The sequence below is a fragment of the Oryzias latipes genome, chromosome 13 (genome assembly GCF_053564925.1).
Source record: "Oryzias latipes strain Hd-rR chromosome 13, Olatipes_Hd-rR_3.1".
NCBI lineage: Eukaryota > Metazoa > Chordata > Actinopteri > Beloniformes > Adrianichthyidae > Oryzias > Oryzias latipes.
In genome coordinates, this window is record NC_136249.1 from 35603351 (window position 1) to 35625954 (window position 22604).

Consider the following 22604-nt stretch of genomic DNA (forward strand, 5'->3'; position numbering starts at 1 on the left):
GATAGTTAGGGTCCAACCGGCTTGTACTGACAATGTTTAGTGGTTTTGTTTTAGTTTATCTGTAAAATCTGTAGAAAGTAGGAGTCCCAGTCGTTGCACAATCACATTGAGTGCAGAAGGTGTTTTTTTTGCAGCTCAACCCATGAAAGCCTCTGGTACTGCAGAGGTCTAAAGCCTCTACATGCTCCAGCGTGAAGCTCTGAAGCTCATGCTGAGAATCAGGTCGGATGGGGTCAGAAGGCCATTTGCCCGTGACGCTTGTGAAAGCCTCACACAGAAGCCAGGATCTTTCAGAGAAGTTCTGCACATTTGGCAGGAAGAACAAAGGAGAATGAAAGTAGTTTGTATTTGTGTTGCAGCTGATGGAGCATGACAGCAATCATCAGCATGACTGCGCTGCTGCACCTTTGCTTCTTCTGCCATGATGTTTGTTCCACGACTGCCTGTAGTGAAGGAGCCTCCATGTAGGTGTTTGTGGGGGTTGTCTTATCAAATCCAACCTGTCTCAGCAGTAACATTGCCGCCCTGCACTCAGCCCATTGCCTCATGCAGGAATGCGGCTCTGGCACCAGCGCCGGGCCCGGTGGAGGCCCGGTAATGGTTCACTTCTCTCTGCACCTGCAGACATGAGCTTCACTGCACCGCTGTACAAGATAAGGAGTCTCGCTGAGACCCGTCACCATGTTTTTGAGCGAAACCTGGCTGCGGTTCTGTGTTTAGTTCATGTGCAACAAATTATGTGTATTTGCTTGTCGGCTGGCTCCTCTCCAAAACATACATTCCTTTCTTCCAGGCACTTCTTTTTAGTTTCTAATCAGAGACGTGAATCTGGATGCAGAGTCATTTATTATCCTAGTCTTAAACCAACAAACTCAAAGGCATTTTTCATTTTCCTAATGCATACTTACTGTAGAGCTGATCGATGTGAGATCTTTAAAGCTCCACAATGATCGTCTATCAAAATGAAAGGACACCTGCCTGAATTACATAATGTTATATCTAATGCTGCTTCACTTTTTAAGTGATTATCGCCCCACTTTTGGATTTAGAAAACGTTGACTTTGATGGTAACTCATGTAAATGTCCACCAAACATGGCCTGTTGGTTTAGGTTCTGGTTTTCATGGTCTTTGTGACACATCTTGTCCTCCAATCCCTTGGTTTCAAAAGTTGACCTCATCTGGCCGTCAGACTGGGATAACTGAGATGGAATTACCAAAAATGGAACAAATTTAGTACATTTATCTGGTAGAACTTCCTCTGTTTGTAGAATAAGAACAGTTTCATACATGAACAACATTCTGGATCTAAAGACCCACGGAGTCTTGGTGAGGCATCTTCCCAAATCCCCGCAGATGTTTTCATCCATTCTTCAGCAGCGTCCATCTGACCGAAGCTGTTTTACGTCCAAATCCTTTCATTTGTCTTCTTAAACCGTTTTGTCCCTTTCAGGGTCACGGGGCTGCTGGAGCCTATCCCAGCCACTCGTGGGCCGAAGGCAGGGGACATCTGTCGCAGGGCCACAATCACACACTAGGGACTGTAGGGACAATTTAGAGTCACCAGTGAACCTATGAAGCATGTTTCTGGATAGTGGGAGGAAGCCGGAGACCCCAGAGAAAACCCACACATGAACGGGGAGAACATCCGGTCCCCCAGCCGGGACGTGAACCAGGGGCCTTCTTGCTGTCAGGCAACCACCGTGGAGCCCAAATCCTCACTTCATAAACTAAGACCCATCATAAAGATGCTGGCGATACTTTAGGAACTAACATCTAGACCTGGAACAGATAAAGGCTAAACATAAGAAGGCCTGTTGGCTCTGCCACACCTGAGTGGGAAGCTTGTTCAGAACATCTGACCCCGCCCCTTAGGGATCTGAACCAAAGCTAGATGCTGAAGCATGGAGGATCCCAAGCAGGGAGCCATTGTGTCCCTTTTTTAATTCTAAAGTAGACCTGCTGGTTTAAACCCGCAATCCTCCCATCTGGACACTCTACCACTTGGTCACTGAGCTATAAAAGATCGTTTCCAACAAACCCTGACTTATTCTCCAGAAACCTTTCATAAAATAGGATTTAGATGTTCATGAAGGTGTGAAAACTTTTGTATTTTTTACAGCAAACCTGGGCTTTAGGTCCAAACTGAACTGTGCAGTTTAGCAACAGCATGGATGGAGCTATTCTGAAGACCAAAGACAGAAAGTGGTGGAAGTGAGATGATCTACAAGTTCAGGGGAAAAGTTCAGCACAAATCCAAAGAACCACAACCTGAGGAAAAGAATCAACAAATTTACCAGAGCGTACACGTCACATGACGAGATGGAGAAGGTGTTGACTAGCAAACGATCACGCCTCCATAAAGGCTTTGGTACCACTGGACCAAGTCAGTAAACTGACCCAAACAGGACTAAAAGGTTGCTGGTTCTGTTTTTAGCTGGTTCCATTCCAGATCTTTCAAAGAAGCAGTTCTCCACAGACAGGAGATGAGTCAGGACTGTGACATCACATCATCTATCACACGGAAGAAACGGAGAACATTTGAGACTTTAAACATGACAGAATTGATTGTGTCCTTAGAGTTTCTGCTGATGTTATGCAGAATTGTCCTGATTTCATCATCTTTTCATCAGGACTTTGTCTGATGTACATTCTTTAAATTATGTAGAAATGCAGAGGAGGACCATAATGTCACATGACAGCTTCTCTTCATTAGACCAAGTTGGTTGTTAACGTCTAAACATTGTTCTTCAGTACTTTTTGCCAAACCCCCCTCCTTACCCCCCCCCCCATATGCTGATGAAATCAGTGCAAAGTGTTTCTTCCCTCTGAACCAGTAAAGACCCGGTTCCTGTTATGAACCAGTTTGGGAGCCAGAATTTGGTGGGAATGGAAAGTTTTGTTCAGGCCTCCAAACTTCAACTCCTTCTAGTTTAGTAGAAAAGAGTCTCTAGTGGCCAGAATTCCAGCTCTCTTGTTCTACAGACCATGTCTGTCCCTTGATCTGTCCTTGCCATAAATCTGCCTGAACTAATCCAGATTAGGTGCAGAAGTGTTAAGTCGTTTGAGTTCTTAAATTATTTTTCTCTCAGACACTGGTTAGTTTTTGTTAAACGTACCGACATGCTTCGGTGGAATACCCTCCGCCTTCGTCAGGGTCGTCATCAGGTGGTGGTGATCTGACGTCTTTAAAAACAGATTATTGTGACTCAGGCGGACTCACCTGTCAGACTTTGACTAGTGACTCCGCCCCTTGATGTCCATTTTTTGCTGGAGGATGTTGCTCCAGGTTTGGGAGAGCAGGAATGGCCCCTCATCGCGGTTCTTGGGTTGTGGGCTCGCTTTGGTATCTCCACCGCCTCCATGATCCGTCTGTGGTGTCTGTTGTCTTCAGTCAGAGGACTTTGGCCTTTTCCCAGTCCATGATGTGGTTTTCATGTTTGCAGTGGTCCATTATGCTGATTTCATGTTTTCTTGTACTGCCTGTTGTGGTCTGGCTCTTGTTAGTATTTTCTTTGTTTCCTTTTTCATTCTTTTTGATGTTCCGTTTTTCTTGTGATGAACGTGCGTCCTGTTTCTCTGATGTATGTTTTATTGCAGGTGTGACATGGGATTTCATAAATAACGAGGCATTTCCTATTTTGCTCAGTCTTGTTTTTTGGGTGAACCAGTAGTTGCCTGAGTTTTTTATACGGTTTAACTGGGGGGGGGGCTGATGTGATGTTTTGTTATGGCCCTTTGGATGCGTTCTGTTGTTCCTCTGATGTATGGTAATGTAACCATTCCTTGTGTTCTGATTTCCTTGTCAGTTTCCTTGTTTTTCCTCTGCTCCACCTGTTTTTGTCCCTTCTTTATGGCCCATTGGGATACTGACACCTGGTTGGTGCGTTTTGTTTGTGTTTCCTCTCTTCTGTTTTGTCCTCCGCGTCCGTTACCAGTTCTGCACGATCAAATAAGGTTCTTACGACGGATATTTTGTGAGTGGTGGGGTGTTCCGATGTCCATAATTAATATTGGTTTGTGCGAGTCGGTTTCCTGTATACTTTTATTTTTATGGGGCGGAGTCACAAAGACGTCACACACCGCCACCTGATGACGACTCTGATGAAGGCGGAAGGTATTCCACCAAAACATGTCGGTACCTTTGACAAAAACAAACCAGTGTCTGATAGTAAAATAATTTAAGAACTAAGTATAATTTATAGACACAATGAACTTTATTGAATCATTGTTAACTCGTTTGTTGGATTATGGTTTTGGTCAAACCTGTAGGAGACAGAGTGGCATCCCTGGCGTCTCTGGCAGTTGCATCCGTGCATTCAGCTCTCGCTCAGGGTCTCATTGGCGTGCAGAGAGCGCCGCCAGTTCATCTTAACGGCAATCATTCCAGCATTTCAACGAGCCTTAAAAAGGGGAGAAAAAACAGGCATTCAGAGCTGCCGCCTCCAGAAAATGTTTGGATCTGTTGATGCGTTTGCATCACAGCTGCTGCACTCCACCAAACATGGAGCTGGGGTTTCACAGAAACATCTGGGAGGCAGATTCCTCAGTTTCTCTAAGTTTCCTGTTTTTCTGAAACCTCTGCAGGTCACTTCTTCAGATTTTCTGCTTCTAACATTTACATTTCCTTCTTGAAAGTTTTGAAATTTACAGCAAAAATAGCTCTTCAAGCTCTTCTTTTGGTCACGTGGAAAAAAAGTGATGAACAGACTCAAAGTATGTGTATAACTAACCAGCTTTAGAAATATAAAGTCTTTATGAAGTACAGCGGAGCGGCTGTGTTCCCTCATAACTTCATAAATTCCTTCTTCCCCAGATGGCTAAAGGCTGATTGTGCAGCTCAACCTTTTACACAAATCTGAATATTGCTTTCAGCATCGATTGTATTTAAACCTACTGTAAATATGACTGAGTTCTAGAAAGGAGGCATTGAAAGAAACAGTGTTAGACGTGGCATTAGTTTTTTTCTCGTTCAGATCTTTGTTGGTGTTTTTCCAGAGATCATAAGACCACAAAATAATTTTATCCTCATCCAGAAACTATACCTGACAATCCAGCAAAGGTTGAAACTTTGGTAAATCCTAATCCAGGAATGCGTTAATCTAAGATGTTTTCAGTGAATTAAACCAATGAAGTACACCTTAAAACTGCAGATGTTGTGGAGGATTTGTAGGTTTGCAACACAGACTCTCTGAGTCTGCTCACAGCAGCGGTTCTGGATGAATCCGTGCCGGATCTTGATTGTTCTGTTCATCCGAAGTCTCCCTGTCCAGATTCACGTCCTCCATAATTTTAAAGAAAGAGGAAGATGTCATCTTCTAGAGCTAAAAGCATGTCTTACATTTGTCTGTTTTTTCTGCAGTTCAGTTCCATTGTTTACATTTGTAACGTGTCGGATTACATAACTGACGTCAGAGCTTTGGAAAAATGACATGTTTAGTATTAGATCCGTATGACCCAGAATCCACCAATCCGGGCTTTGGAGAACCTCTGCAAGCCGACCATTGACACAAAGCAGGGAAACCAACTGGACTGTGGTGCTGTGACCCTGCAGAGGACTAAGCAGATATGGATGGATGGATGGATGGATGGGTGGATGGATGGATGGATGGATGATGGATGGATGGATGATGGATGGATGGATGATGGATGGATGGATGGATGGATGGATGGATGATGGATGAATGGATGAATGGATGGATGGATGATGGATGGATGGATGGATGGATGGATGTTGGATGATGGATGGATGGATGGATGATGGATGGATGGATGTTGGATGGATGGATGGATGGATGGATGTTGGATGATGGATGGATTGTGCAACTTTGTGCAGCTCTGCAGCATTTGTCGTTTTTTATTCCACAATTCAATACGGTTTTTTTTAACAGAAATCTGATTTTTTTATCATAGAGGGAAAAACCATGAGGATGTTTTCGTTCCTCCAATATTTCCGTCTCATTCATTTTTCTTTTTTATCTTTGTTTAGAGTCTGCATGGAGATCCAAGCTTCTGATTTACAAACCACATTTGAACTAAACTCAGTGAAATCTTTGTTCCCAGCAGCTACTCTGAATAAATTCTCCCAGACGAAGAATCAGGCCTGGTAAAACTTTGGAAGCAAAGGTGATCCGTGGATCCTTAAAAATTCTGAAAAGGTCTTAAACCTACTTTTACTAAAATAAGGCCTTAAAAAGTATTAAGTTGTCTTAAATTCTGGTGAATGGGTCCTAAATATTTTCTCGTTAACGTGGTGTGACCTCCTGTCTCTAACAACAGAAAAAACGGTGTCATACATCCGTGATTGTAAATCGTTTCACCTCAGCTTATTAGCTCATAATAAGTTCGTGGTGATTGGATCTCATGTGTAGAGGAAGCAAACTCTGGCTGTTTCATTTTCTGTGTACATGTGGTCCTAAATGAGATTCTAAATCTTCTTAAAAATCCTTAAATGTAACTTCTGATAGTCGTTTTACACTCTAGGACTTCCTTCCACATTCAGCCTGTTTAACATCATTGTTGTTCCTAACCCAATACTCGCTTTGAACCTATTGAAACCAAATCTGATCAGAGCAATACTACTCCTAACCCAAGATAAACTCGCTTTTTAGCCTTGACTTCTTTCTGTCCAATGGAAGATTCCCTCTTTTGGATCTCACCAAAGTGACAAAACTGTCCACACAATAAACTTCAAAGACATCTCTTGATTATCTTTTGCTTTTATTTCTACACTCTTAGAAACAAAAGAAAAATGATTTGACTTTAAGGGAATCCCCTTGGGTAGCTCTTCCAGCTGAACCCAATCGTTTCAATCTTTCTACATTACAAACCAGTCGATGTTCAGGAAGTTCTAAGTCTTGTTGCAAACCCCGCTTTTTGGACGATTGCTTTCACTTTCTCCCCATTTCATCTCAAGCCTGTTCAGCGGGAGACTTTAATGACACACCACGCTTTGAATCACCTCATCTTCATGTTTCTAAGGGATGGCTGGAGGAGCACAGACTCATGTTGCCTCCCTAAGCCCCTCCTCCCCCGCAGAGGTCTCTGCATGGAGCTGCAGACGCTGTGGAGGTCGTCTTTGCTGTGAGATTTGAAGAGTCAGAAAGTTTTCTCTTCCGTCTCAAACATTTAGGTGGAAAAATCCGCCTCTTGATTCCTGAACGTCCTGTTGTCATTTGAAGTTTTGGGATCATTTTCGCTCTTTTCATTTTTAGTTTTTCATTAATTATCTTCATACTGTTGGAAGCTGTTTGTTTGACTCAATTTTATGAATGGATGGATGAAATGAAAAGCAAACTTTTCTCTCTAGTTTTCCTCCATTTTCTGCACCAGTTCAAAGAGTTCAAGCGCTCTGCCATTGGTTGACCTCCGACTGTCTCAGTCCGACTCTGAACCTCCGGTGTGTCCGTCCACAAATCTCCAATATCTGCTGTTTGGTGCTTCAAAGCTGCCAGATGCATCAGAAATCCTCCAGCTGCCAGAATCCAGGTTTCAAACATCCAAACAGGAACTCATCTTCAACGTCTTCCTCTGCCAGTTGGGATAGACGGTCCAACCTCCACTTGTCCCGTGGAACTTTGGTGTAAAAGTTGTTTGTTTCTCCTATGTTCCTTGGTTCCTATCAATTCCTTCTCTTGTGGGGTAAATTTCCTAAAGCTGATGCAAATATTTTTAAAAATTAGTTTCTTTCCTTTTCTAAAACTTTTCAGAAAAGTCAGCATAGTTAAAAAGAAGACTTTCATACATTTTAAGAAGTTGAACCTCTGGGTCTGATGGGGGTCATGATGTCCCGCTGACTTCAGCAGAACCTAACCTGACTGCTTTGAACAACAATGGATCCCTTTTGAGGATCCTCTTGTTGGGGCTTCTGTGGACATCATCCGGGCTTCCTTCCATCTGGAGGACCGGTGGTTGTTTTGCCGTTGTCTTGGTCTTGTGGATGAGGGTGTCCCTCCGCTGCTGACCCCTTCCCTCTGCTCTCTGCAGGTGCTCAGTGTTTGGACCTCATGAACCAGGTCACGTGCCGCTGTCCGCTCGGTTTCACGGGCTCCCGCTGCGAGACCAACATCGATGACTGCGCCAGCCGTCCCTGCTTCAACGCCGGCACATGCGTGGACGGCGTCAACAACTTCACCTGCAGGTGCCCCCTGGGCTTCACCAGCAATGACTGCTCCGAACACAGAAACCCCTGTGACCAGTTCCCCTGCCACAATGGCGGCGCTTGTTATGTCCACTTCACCGGCCCAGTCTGCAAGTGTTCTGTAGGCTTCATGGGTAATCACTGTGAGTACTTCTACCCCCCTGAAAAGGAAGGCGTCTCTCCTGCACTGGTTGCAGCCATCACACTGGGTTTGATAACTCTGTCCATGCTGGTGTGTGCCGCCGTGCACATCCTGCGGCAGCTGCGCCGCAGCAGGGAGCTCGCCGCCATTTCGACATCTGTGAAGAACGATCTGGAGGCGGTCAACAACCGCAATGCAGTGATCGGTGGAGGGATACCCAACAATGGGAGCAGCTTGAAGGAGAAGGAGTCCTTCCTCCTTCCTGGGGGTCACCTCAAAGTGTCCAATAAAGATGCGGCGCTGGCAGAGAAGGGAGGCGACATTTCTGTGTTCAAGAGAAACCTGGCAGGCTGCAACCTGGCAAAAGAGGAGCAGCACCTGGAGACGAGCAAGTTCGACCTGTAAGGCTATAACCATGTGAGGGTTTGATGCTATCTGTGTTTCTGTGCTCCGTCCCATCTCCACGGCCTGCTGGCGTGGCGTGAAGACATGCGGCTGCCTGTCTGCCGTCTTTATCTGATCTGTCTGGTGTTTCTGTCGCACAGCTGCACGCAGTACGACTGTCAAATCAAATGTGACTCATCCGTGACTGTCCCCTTCTCAGTTTTGCAAAGGACAGCCTATATCACCGGGTCTTCTTCATCCCCGAGCCGATGGAGCAGCGCGTGTTTGCCACCGAGGTGAGGCTCTCGCATCAACGCTGCAGTCTAGTTTGTGTTAAAGCCATGAAACCATTGCAGTCTGATCTTTACTTGGTCCCAATGAGAGCAAATGTTGTTTTTTACTGACAATCAGCTGAAAAGACTCACAGAAGTGGTGAAGTTTGGCTCTATTGTTGCCTTAAAACTGTCTGCTTAACAGGTTTGAGCTTTTTGGAAGTTCAAATCATAAATCTCGCCTGGACGCTTCCAGGAGGCGCCAAGCTCCACATTTGTGAGGCGGTTGGAGCGTATCGCTGTGGCGGCAGCATAGTCAAGGGTTTATTATGAAAAACACTTTTTATTTTTTTTTATTTCAGAACTTGTGTTCTGCAGAATGGACAGGGCATTAGAAAAACATGCTCATGGTCATAATTTGCTATGCAACACATTTCTAAAGGAATCACTGTCTAAACGTCTTCTACCGCTCCCGATGCATCAAACAGCTTCAATTGACATTACAGATTTTGGTCGCCGTGTTAGATAAAAAGATCATCTGAGAGGGAATCAAACTTTACCCAAGTGCTTGGCATAGAAATGTTGACTCAGACCAGTCGCTGCTTACTGAAGACGTCTGGCTCCAACATGGCGACGCCTGTATCGCCAAAAAATGGCGACTGAATTGATTAGATTTTGTTGGAGCTGGAAATGAACCGTCTTGCATCCGTCCAGTTCTCGTTAGATACTAGACTCATAATCAACAGTCAACCGTCTACTCAGGTCAAGTAAAGGTCGTGACACTTCTGCCAAAATATTTTCTGTTTTCAGCCTTTGGAAGGAGAAGAAAACATTGATTTCTCAAAAGCAGTGGTGACTCAGCCCCTCCCACTTGCTTCCTTCCAGGTCATGGTTATTTGTCAAAAAGATCATCTCTACATGGATGTGTATCTGAACTAACCTGTTTTTTTCTACAGGTCATTTCTACCTAAAATGCTCCTAAACTGTGCCTTGCTCAGTCTGTTACTGGTGTCTCATGCAGTGCATGTTCAATGGTTCACCTTCATTTGAACAATCTGACTTGTTCTTTTAAAAAAGACATTATAATAATCAAAAAACATCAAATCACCTTTTCTCTGAAGTTCCCAGGATAAATACGACCATTTTTGATCAAAGTGTAATAATTGCTTTCACCTCAACTCTGTGCCATTAGCTGAGCTTTTCATTGAATGTCAGATTTGAGTTTCTTTGTTTTATGGCAACAGTTTGGAACAAGATGTCATAAACTCAAAATAAAGAATGTTAAGATTGAACTGAAAGGCACTAAAGTTGAGAAAAATATGGGTCCCTCAATGGAACCTTGTGGGGCTCCTCAGTTGGCTGATGAAGTGTCCAATGGACTAATAGAAACATTCACCGTTACAGTCTGTGTCCCAACTATCCTCACGGGTGGAAACGGACCGTCCATTCGGTGAAAAAGGGTCAAACCTGTACTAAGTCTCAAGATCAGAGATGCTCACTGAACCCGGGAGAGAAAATGTTCATTTTGGCTACATGTGCGCTGCGGGTTGTAGTGAACGCCCATATAACATGTATGAGGGTAGTACGTCAGGCGCAGGTGTGTCTTATAAAAAATGTTTTTCAATCCCTCCAAATCCTGCAGACTGTACAAAGTGCTGTTCCTGTGATAAATGTGCCATAAGGGCAGTTGTGACAAATGCTTTACTAACAACTAGAATAGATTATTTATCATTTGAATTATATTTACTAAAGTGTTGTTAGATTTTTGTATCAAAGAGCTGGATTGTGACGCCACCCAGAAATGGAATAAAAGTCATCTGACCCTGGGTTGACCCCCCCCCTAAAGTACCCCCCCCCCTTTATCATTTTGGCCACGTTGAGGTCAACTGTTATCGATGAATCTTACTGATGTTATATTTCAGTAATCAGGGAATCTGCAGAGGAAAAGAAAAGGTTTGTGAGCAAAAGCCTGATGGAGTTCACTTTAAAGTAGCACCTTAACTCACTGTGATGTCACAGGGCTGGGTATCACCGCCAAACTCTAAAACCCATTCAGTTCAGATTCACAAGGCCGTGACTGGCTCTGCGGTGGACTGGCCAACTGTCCAGGGTGAACCCCGCCCTCATCTGGCAGTAGCTGGGTACGCTCTGGTCTCCTGTCACCTTGAACGGGAGGAAGCGGATATACCAGATGGATGGATGATGGATGGATGGATGGATGGATGGATGATGGATGGATGAACGGGTGGATGGATGGATGGATGGATGATGGATGGATGAACGGGTGGATGGATGGATGGATGAATGGATGGATGGATGGATGGATGGATGGATGAATGAATGAATGAATGAATGAATGAATGGATGGATGGATGGATGGATGGATGGATGGATGGATGGATGGATGGATGGATGGATGGATGGATGGATGGATGGATGGATGATGGATGGATGTGATTGGATTTATGATTGATTCCTATTCTTTTTTTCTTTTTTGTAAATGACCGGTGAAATTTCTTCTGCATGAATCCTTTTTGCTTGTATGAGAAAACAGTTTTCATGTCATCTTGGAGTGAACCATCGGAAAACCTGTTGATTTTATTTTAGCCATGCTACTGCCATCAACACTTTAGCACTGAAGATGTTGAAGGGAAACAGGACGGTCTTTGAATCTTGAACTGTTTTCTCCATCAATCTGAATCAGCTGATTCTGACTAAAAGAAAAGCGTCTTTTCGTGTCGGTTGTTATTCAACACTTTATGATCAATCAGACTTGGCTGATTTACGTCAACTGCTGTAAAGTGTTACATGTCAGCGCAAGGCTGCTCTTCTCCGCCTCAGAATCCGTTGGAAATGCGTTAATAGCGAAAATAGTTGAAGAGTTACGGTGTTCAAAAGAATGCAAACACTGGAACTAAAGCTCTGGCGTTGAAAGGGTTAAAGACAGCAAAGAGTTTTCCCGCCTTAAGTTAGCAGGAATTACAGTATATTATAATGAATTCCTACATGTTATGAATCTAAATGTCATCTCATAGATTCATAAGCATAAAATCTTTTTCCCAGCCCTATGAGTTAGTGGTAGAAAGCCTGAGGATATCATGTATGCTGATGACTAACTGCTGCTTCTGTCTCCTTCCCAGGTATGAGTTTCAGACCAGCAGAGGAACTTTTTACGCTAAAGGCCTGAAACTTCTCAGTGAAGACAGTACATCCAGAGGATCCTTTCTTCATATAAGTGTTTATTTAGGCGTTATCGCTGCTGCTCAATGGAAACAAAAAAGACTTTCTATTCCCCTTGATTCTGACAATGAGAGAGAAAAACAACCGAATGTCCTGCAATGTTTGCACTATCAACCTTTTCTATACAGCAAATAGTAAGTTCAGACATTAGTGTTTGAACTCTTTTACATCTAACATGAGCCTGACGTCCACAAATGAACAGGTCTGGTGCCTTAGCTCTCCTGCCTAAATACTGTGTGCCATTTGACCACAAATAGGAAACAAGATTTTAGGTCAAACGACCCAAACTTTGCTGATCCTGAGGGGTTGTGAGTGACTGTTTTTGAGCTGTTCCGGTGCGGCGGGTCTTTGTCCGCTGGAACGGCCGCGTTAGCCTTACAATCACTAAACCTGAAAGTGCCTCTTGACCGGACAGCTAGGCCTTGAAGCCACTGTTGGAGGCAAGACCTGACCTTATTCTGTCCACGGAGACCAGGAAGTCCCACCAGAGCTGAGCTGCTCTACAGCACAGTTCTGTCCCAAGTCTGAAGCTGGTCCTCGTCTCCTCTTCCAAAAAGTAGTCCCATCTGAGCAAGTTTTCAGTTGGAACTCAGACAGAACAATCCTTCACCTTATAAGCTGATAATCTTCTAAGTGTTAACCATTTTTTAGATGTACACCTCCTCTAACTTCAGCCATCTTCTACCACATCTAACTTAAGACCTGTATGGAATAAAAGCTTCCCTTCCTGCAGCAGAATCAGATTGATCTGAAGGGAAATCATCATCTTGATCTACATCAAGATAACCCGAACCTCTTTTAAGCAGTTAAAGCAGTTGTTTTTATTCCATTTGATACCAAAAATCTGTCATTTCTGATGCTTTTATACTATCTTGGCTGTCTTTGTTAATTTAAGAAGCAATGCAATGTGTACATATCTTTCAGACTACAGTTTTCCTATTTAATTTTTTGCTTTTTGTACATAATTTTGTATTTATGGAAGATAACTGTATATATATGTCTACGTTGATGTGTTCAATGTCTCATTTCAGAATCAAGAAATATATATTTTTCATAAATGAGTAACAAAAAAGCAAAAAAATCTAATTTTGTTTTTATTCTTTTTTTTTTGGGGCAACAACTTGTAAACGGTAAATTATTGGTAAATTCTGGTGAAGGTCAACTATAGTTTGTGGCACAGCTGAGGTCCATTTCAGAAGTGTGTGTCTTTGTGTGTGACTGTGTGTTAGTATGTATGTGTGCATCTAACTGTGTGTGTCTTTCTGAGTGAGTGTGATCATGGTTTGTGTGTTTACATGTCTATGTGTTTGTTTGGGTGTCTCTGTGTATTTATGTGTGTTTTTTTAGATTTTGTGTGTGACTATGTGTGACTGTGTGTGTGTGTGTTTGTCCACACTACAGAGGGTTCTGGAAGAAGGGGTCCACTCTGGCAGAAGAACTAAAAGATGCTTTTAGTGATTGACGATGGAATAGCTCTAAGATGTAAATGATTTGCTAAATGCAAACATAGTCAGGCGATGTGAGAAACGACTAAAGGAAATCAGAAGCAACAGGAAACATTAGGAGAATCTGAGACCGCGGCATAGAATCTGAAAATGTCACGACTCTCTTCCACCTGAAAACTGCTACTAAGAAGGACGGCCAACAAACAGAAACGTAACACTAAAGAAATGCTAATGCATGCTAGAACTAAAAGTTCAGAATTAAGTGCAAACCAACTATGCTAGAGAATGGAAAAGCCCAACAGAATTCTGTCTTTTGTGGCCTTTTTTTTGTCTGTGAAGGTCTTTTTAGTCTCGACCTGCCCATGGAGAGGTGGTAGAAAGTGGGATAATCTGATTCTTCAGCTGATAACTGTTGTTTCGGTCAACGCCGTAAACCCCGAAGAGGAAAACTTGTGCGCCAACGGCTCAGTAAGTCTACAGCTCTGTCCTTTGAAGCCCGTCAGTCTCCGTCCTCCGTTCTTGGGTTTACAGTTTCACCGGGTCGTTGTTCCGTATCGCCTCTTCAGTAAATGAATATCTACTGCCACGCGTCAGAAAGCGACAGCAGGACCTTTCGACTCTGGCTCACCTGCTCTGAAACACAACACACCTGTCCTCAGGCTGAACTCTGAACTCTGCTGGCTGTCAGTCAGCAGGTGGAAACAGAAACCGTCACACAGCAGAGCTTAGATTCACTTCCCTTTCACATACAGGGAAATAAATGTTTTTGAGAAGGGGCTGATGGAAACGGTAGCATTAGGGGCTTCCAATGCATCCTGGGATAGAGAGGAACCCGCACAGGAAATCTATCTGCCTTCAGGCTATCGGGCGCTCTAAGATAACCTTCAGCTACAGTAACCTAGGCACTAAATCACAAGCCAGGACAATGGAAACGCCAACTGTGCCAAGATAACGGCAAAAACCTCTGCTGGTCGTTCCCATGTCAGTTCATTCCTTCCCCCAAGATCTTCACAGACCTTCAACTGAGTCTGGACTTTCATTCCAAAAGCACAAATTGAAGTTTCTGATTCTTTATGGCCCATGATCCTGCTGGAAGATCCAACAGTGAGCCGTTCATATGTCCTGAAAAAAAAACTTAAAAAGGGGGAAAGTGACCATCAGAAAGTCCTGGTCTTCACAGAAATCATAGAGTTTCAGAAACTACATTCATGCAGACGATGACCTAACTTTAAAACGACCTGTTACTGTTAGGTCTGATCGCCGTAACAAACGGTGGCACCGAGTATCTTAGCTGATGTAGGAACTAATCAGATGTAACTAAAGTGGGAATAGACAAGTACAAGTCAAAGATTAGCCACGTAAACGTTCTGACTGATCAGAGTTTGGCTGAGCTCAACGTTAGCCGGTGCAGCTACTAGATAGGCTTTTAAATATCAAATAAGGCAAACTGAGGCTTCAGCGCCTTTTGAATTTTTTATTGTAGCTCTAAAATATAATAGCAGCTTTTATTTGTCACTTTCTATGACTTTTAAAATGAATTGGATCAGACAGTTTCTGAAAAATCCAAACTCTCTGTGGAATTTCCTTCCCAATCATGTTTTCTCACAGGTTGGTGGCCTCGACTTTTCACTGCTCTGCACCTACAAGCCCTTCAAAGTGTCCATCAAACTGTCTTCATTTCATAAATAGATGCTGCTTATTGGTCCATGACTTACAAACAGAACTTTTCTCCTCACACACAGGTTTGACATTTGAAACAATAGAAATATTCTTTACAAAAACAAAACTATCTTTACCCAACAATGGTTTGATCATAATATAAGATTGGTTAGTAATTATTTAATCATCAGGGTCGACTCTACATTAGACCCCTGTTCCTGTGAAGGACTTTTCAGTTGTTTTTGATCCTGTTTCCTCAACCTCACCTATCTCTGGAAGGATCTCCTACTGCTCCCCAACTCCAGCTTCACGTGACGGAAAACTGCTGTGGAAAACTCTGCTTCCCAACTTAGAGAAACCAAAACAAAGCCGTCCGAAGACCACTTCATGGGCCGGTTTGTTGGGAAAAGGTTTGGCTTCAGCCAAACAAATATCTAATAAACAACAGAGTGAAAGAGGTTTCATTCAAGATCATTCAGAGGTTTGATCCAACAAATCAGTTTATGCAAAGGTTAAAAAAGGATATTACTAAAAATGTTCTGTTTTCAGTTTGAGGAAACGTTGCTTCCACTGAAAAAATATGGGACAAATTAACAAAGCTGATCAAAACTGAAATTTATTCACATTTTACTTTAACACGGAAAAATATCATATTTGGTTTAGTTAATTATGATAATACATTTTCATCTCAGTTTTATTTAATGAATCTCCTGATTTTATTAACCAAGTATTATATTCAGAAGACTAAATTTAGCAATAAAGCTCCCAGTTTTGTTGATTTAGTAGCCAAATTAGATTTTACTTACATTCCATTTCTACCAATACAAACAAAAAAGCAATAAAATGTGTTATTTTGCTCAGCTTTATAATTGAATAAGAGCTTATTTTGTTTTTGAACCCCCCCCCTGGCGTTTTCTCTGAACAATTGATGTACAGTTTCTTGTTCTTTGCTCTATATCACAGACTCTTCCTAGAAGGGGCTGTTCTTCACCGGTGTTAGTACCGTAACCATTCGGCCTGCAATAACCGTTCGAGGTCCTTTCGACTGAGGATAACGTCACACTACGGTAGCCCTACTTGGACAAACTACGTAGCGTGGAGATCTGCTAGGGGTCTACATATTTTAATTTCACGTTTCCTTTTGTAAACTAAAGTTCTTTTGCCTCATAAGTTGTGTCTGACATTATCCTTTGTAGTGTTTATAGAGATTTTGCCACAACCCGCTTTGTAAAAAGATCTGTGGCTGTTAGAATGAACCTGCTGCTCCACAGAGAACCGTGTCTCTGAGCAGAGCAGCTGGAGTCTCTTAGCTTCGCGTTTGCAGGCAGGGAAGGTGCTTTGTTATAGTGTGAGGTCCGGAGGAGGGTTCAGACCGAAGTCCGTTCAGCTGCAATGCACTTAATAATGAGCAGAACAATAATAAAATCTCGCTCCATGTCAGAGCTCTGTTTGTTTACAACGGACCGCTTAATATCTTCTTCAATGGTAGTGTCGTAATTTGTCCAGACCAATCACCATCTGACACGTCATCAGACCAACGGACAGCCAATCACATAATGTGACGTCAGCACAAGTCCCAGGACCCCAAAAGACCCCGAACGGTTGTTGCAGGCCAAATGGTTATGGTCCATGAACTCGTGAGGACCCGCTCGGTTTTGTGGATTAGAGAGCAGGATTTTAAAGGAATACTCAGAATTCATTCATTCGTTTATTCATCTTCTTCCGTTTTGTCCCTTTCGAGGTCACGGGGCTGCTGGAGCCTATCCTGGCCACATGTGGGTGAAGGCAGGGGAGGCCCTGGACAGGTCGCCAGTCTGTCACAGGGTAGAATATCCACAATCACACACCCACGCACTCTCACATTCACACCTAGGGACAATTTAGATTAACCAATCAACCTGTGAAGCATGTCTTTGGACGGTGGGAGGAAGCCGGAGACCCCGGAGAAAACCCCGCGGGGAGAACATGCAAACCCCACACAGAAAGGTCCCCCATTGATGTTCTGGTCCAGGTCCCCCAGCCGGGACGTGAACCGAATTGTGTGAATGGATCAAAATACCGTTTTGGGGTTGATTATAGTGAGGACTGAACATTAAAACACACTTAAAGGCTCAAAACATGGATTTTGTATGGTATAGGCCCTTTGAAGAGCAACGGAGTGAAACTTTCAACCTTTTTATTTTCTTTCCTGATCTCTGTAGTGATTGTAAAAAAAAGAAGCCATTTAATGTATCATTTCTGTGCATAAAACACTGCGATCACTGCTTATATGAACATTAATGCGTTGGTTCTGGTTCTTCGCCTTCTCTCCGGCATGCTGGGAAAATGCGGCTCAGAGTGAAAGATGAGGAGCAGAAAGGGGTAAAAGTGAGCGGAGCGAAGGCCCCATGGAGATAAAACACACACCTGTCATCAGTCCATCAGCGTCCGCGACCTCCGACCCCCCCACTCCACCTCCCAGTCTGTCTGTGAAGGACAGTTAGTGTGTGAGGAGGAAGCAGACCATCAATCAAGTCTGGGGTGTCCACAGGATCCAGTCCTGGAAACTCCACCCTGAAGCCTCTTTCCTGCGGTTCTGGGTCCTCGTGTTCACTAACCGCAGCTAAAAACGCTCCAAACCAAACCAGGAAAAGATTTCTGCTGCCGTGTTGAATCTGCTTTACTGTGATTGGTTCATGGTTTTTAATTATCGCCTTTAATTTGAATGTTTTACAAATTCCATTTTTTGGTTTATTTCTAAATGTAATCTTTGTTTTTGTGTTTTTGTTGTGATTTGGTGTGAGTTGTCAGGAACCACAAATGCTAACTGACCTTTTGGTAAATTGTGACATATTTCAGTTCTGCTGTGTGTTTCTGATGGCCACAGTGTCAGAATAATGAACTTGATAAAGCAGTTTATGCCCCGGTCTTTTACGATGGTGGGGAACTGGTTTCTGAAGCCGATTTAGAACAGATGGAGTCATCTACTGTGCAGAAGAACCAGAACAGAATCAGTGATCAGACGTGTGGGACGCCATCTGGTTGTTGAGGTTTTCACCATGACGAAGATTTCATGAAGTCACACAGACACCAAACAACCCGCGATGTGTTTGTCTTGGTTTACCAAATGTGGCTCGTCGTTCCTTTTTTGACCCATTTTTTGAGAAAATACAAACATTTCTGTCAAACACTCATGAACTCACAACGTCTCCATGGAAACCTTGTCCTGTAAGGAGGAAGCAGATCCACCAGGATGAGCCGCGGGATGCTCTCCGCTGGAGTTCAGACTTGACAGCAGCAACAACAACCTGCATTTTGAAGTGGAACTGAGAAATCGAGGGAAAGGTCATCACGGGGGTTGTGGTGTCAGCAGTTGGGAGAATCCTTGCTACACCACGAGAAACGTCTTGTTCTCTGAACCAACGACTCAAAGCCATAAAACCCAGTAAACCGACTGAGCTTGTGTGGATCAAACTGCAGCAGAGCTGATTCCCATGAACTCACCAACCTACTGACTGACTGTTTCTCTGGTGTTTGCTTTTCTTTTTTGACTTCTTACAATCTTTTACAATTAGAAAGATCAGCTTCTTCTATGTCCTCCTTTATAAATCTACACAAAACAGGAAGTTTACTCCCAAAATCTGCCTTGGATGTCAAGATTTTTCCAAGTTCAGGGTTTCTCATTCGGTTCTGTTTACCATTTATCCTTCGGGGTCTCCCGGCTAACGCTGAAGAACCCCCCAGACATCATTCTAGAGAAACTGCTTTACTGGGATGAGGTTAGACGTCAACCTCTCTGGATTTTTATTAACATTTGTTTGATTCAGACTTTTGGCCAAATTCATTTTCTCATCAATCGGCTTCATTTTCAAGAGCTCCTTTGATGTGAAGACAGCAGCATCCTCTGCATAAAGGATGTTATCATCTGCAAATGTGATGACTTTCTCTTTCATTTTATTGTTTGCAGGACTTTGCCGTCACTTTCATCCACTCAGCCTGAACTTTAGTCTCTAAGTTCTGTTTTCTGAACTTCATTTTTCTCATTATTTCTTTCTTGTTTTCATTTTATTTTCAGAGATTTTATTTAAACTTTTCTTCTTTTTACCTGTGAGTTTTGGTTCCGCTTCAGGTTTTGACACATTTTCTCAAAAGTTAATCCGTTTTTTCCTTCAACGACAAATTTTAAATTTCTGGGAAACTTACAAACTTCTTCATCTGACGTCGGGATTCTTGGCCATGTTTCTGCTTTAAACAAGGAAACCTGCATGAAGAGCTTTTCAGGTGATGGTTCCCATGGTTACAGCATCCCACCTGCCTACCTACCATCAAGTCTTTAGTAAAACCTCTGATGATGACTTTCCTCGGGTCAGCCGCTCCAAAACTGGGCTGGTGTTTTAGGGGCCCCGTGGGGGGGGCTCTGTGAGATGTAGAGCCTTAACCCCCCCAGAATCAGCTGCTCATCCCAGGAAGGTCAGAGGTCGTCCCTGGAGGAAGCGTCTGAGTGGACACATAGATAAACTGCGAGCTGCGAGGAGTCAAGGGTCAAGATCACAAAAAAGTCTGTTTCTGTTCTCTGCAGCGTCAGTGAGTCCAAGAGTCCCATGAAGACCACCGGTGGATTTTCTGGAAGAGAATCACTAGTTGAAAAAACAAACCATCTTCTCTATTTGTCTGAAATGACTAAATTAACGACAAAAAGGAAAAGAATGGAGGAGCTGCAGCTCCACCTGACTCAAGCGGAGACGGAGCTTCAAAGGCCTGAGCAGGAATGGGGGCAAAACCCCCCCAGATGAAGCACAGAGCAGACGGTCCAGAGACGCTGAAGGTGGATCATCATGATGGTTTCAGACACAAACACAGTTTCTCTGTGAAGCTCTGAGATGATTCTCTGCCTGATAAAAGCTGCTTCCTCCAGAAATTTGGTTATAAACTGTTTAAAGTTTTTGGTTGGTTGAGACTTACACAGTTTCATGTACTTTATGTAGTTCATACGCAGTTATTATTATATCTTCCATAATTCTAGGTGATTTCTTTGAAACACAAATGTGTGTCTTTTCATGAGCGTTCCACGTTTGTCTAACAGACACAAGAACCATCGATGTATAACTTTATTTCCACGTGTTCCTTGCACACATCCCGTTCAAATGACTGACACAATAAATTGCATTTAAACAGCTCAATAATCACACAGTTCATGTTCTACGTTGAATAGCGTGGTTTATTCGTACTTCTTCTGTGGTTTTAAGGTGGTTCATTCCTGATTACTACTAAACATTTATTGATGCTTCAGGTTAAATCTTGGCTTTATTGAGGTTTTCTGTTAGAATCGTGTCTTTGTGCTTGACCAAGAAAACACACATTTGAGAAAAAACTTTAAGAGAAGCTGCCAAGCTGTTCCTGCTGCAGGCTCACCTGTTGGTCAGGTATGACACTCTCTGCTGCGTCAGACTGCAGTCAAGCTACAAACGCCGTTTTCTCAGTGTGACGGTCAGCTGCTCCAGCGGCCTTTTTTCAACCCAAAGAGTCAAAATGAGCCAACGCTGTATCACTAAAACCTCACGGTCTCCTAAGTTCACAGAAACGTCCTGGATCTCCTGTTGAAGCTGAAAACATGTCCTCCTCCTCCTCCTCCTCCTCCTCCTCCTCACATCCGTCTAACAGCCGGCCTTTGACCCTGCCCATCGTGGGAACCTCGTCAGGAGGAAGAGTCGACATGGCGACCAGGAGGACATTACCACGGCGATGATGAGACTAACAGATTCCCCTGCACCTGTCTGCCCCCCCTCCCTCACCCACTCGGCGCTCACACAGGGCGTCAAAGCTCTTCATCATCAAATGCTGCTGCCTGTCGTCAGAAATCCAAACCTTCGTTTGCGCCGCAGCGTGAAGATCCAAACGTTTGTGCAGATCCACGAGGCACAAGGATCCAGAACAAAAGAGCCTGAACTAAATGTTGTTTCTGACTTACTGAACCATCTCTGGGTCTGTTTCAGGGTTCAAAAAATGTCACAGAATGAAATGAGATAAAGATGGAGGTGGGTTTGTATCCTATCACTGGTTTAGGAGAAAACATTCACATTTAAGAATGATCATTCAGACAAAAATCCTTAGAATTTGAAGAAACATATGAAAACGGTTTAGAGTTCAGTCCTGAAACTGCTGATCATGTCTGAGGACAAAAAAAACCTTTCTGCATGCAGAGCAGCACAGATGCATCCTGGGAAATCCCGCATCTCCTGATGGAGGATCAGACCAGAACCAGCCGCCGTCATCCGACAGACCAGGTACCTCCAGGACCCCCACAGCCCCCCATCCGACCAAACCTGACCCAAAGCTTTGCTCTAATCTGTCCAACAGGCGGTCCACCTTAAATCCAGGTCAACGGAAACGGACCCCAGACAGTAAGTTTAGAAATGTTTTCATATTACATTTTAGTTTCCTTTTTTTGACTATTTAAGAAAAGCCAGCTACCAAATGCTAAAAGGGTCAAAAGTGACCCAATCGTTCGGTGGAGAGATTTACAACCTGCGATCAATCAAAGCCGTGGGAGCGGAGCAGCAGAGAGGCCGTTATCTGCACCACAAGGACGTGCACGTGCTTTACGTGCACGTACCGTCCGTGCACTTACTGTCTGTGCACGTACCATCCCACTCTTTCACCCTAACTACAGAAAAGAGAAAAATGGGAATCAAACACAAGAGTGAGGTTTCACTCTCACGCCGTGTCTGACTTGGACAGCTGACCTTTCCCAGACCAGGAGTCAGGACTGGAAACTCAAAGCTTCAAGTCCGTCTGAAGTTTCCACCTCCTTCCAGGCCGACTTTGAAAAACAAAAATCCACTTGGTTTTCACGGTGTAGAGGCGATGAAGGAACCATGGAGTGCATTCTTTAGGTTTTGGTCCTGAATGTTGGATGTGGAATCCTTCCTGCAGACCGGGACGTCTCAGCAGACGTGACCCACATGTGACTCTGGAGGAGGTCTCGGATTTCTGGGGTCCTGCAGACCGACCCCGGCCTTCAGTCTGAGGTGTGAGTCTGATTTATTGCCGTTGTTTGTTTGTTTGCGTGTGGTTTGTCAGAGGAATGCCATGGGAACTGGAGCAGTTTGTTTAGCTGGAAGCCGTGGTTTCACACCTCTCCACATCTGATCCCTTCTCAGCCTGTTGCTGAGGGTTTGAAGGCTGATCTGAAGGAGGCAGCGGCTCTCCTGCTGCCGTTTGATCTCCCCAGCGGAGCTTTATGACTCTGGAAAACCCGCAGGGATGAAGCTGCTGCTGCGGCCTGCAAACGCTGCAGAGCATCATGGGAACGCCAAAGCAGGTTTAGGAATCAGCTTCAGTCGCT

The 22604-nt window shown here is 43.8% G+C and overlaps 1 protein-coding gene across 7 annotated transcripts in view; it reads left to right on the top strand.

The window, feature by feature from the left end:
* The window catches only part of dlc (deltaC), a 63280-nt gene extending 49681 nt beyond the window's left edge, over nt 1-13599 (top strand). For 2 of the 7 annotated variants that reach the window (XM_078929790.1, XM_078929791.1), the window contains exons 12-14: nt 7985-8681; nt 8885-8960; nt 12077-13597. In XM_078929790.1, coding sequence (XP_078785916.1) covers nt 7985-8681; nt 8885-8960; nt 12077-12082 — 779 coding nt within the window. In that variant the 3' untranslated portion in view covers nt 12083-13597. Of the gene's footprint in view, nt 1-7984; nt 8698-8884; nt 8961-12076 lie in introns of all 7 variants that reach the window. The other 5 variants (XR_013647211.1, XR_013647212.1, XM_023961694.2 and 2 more) reach the window with 5 other exon arrangements.
* Nucleotides 13600-22604: the final 9005 nt, after the last annotated feature.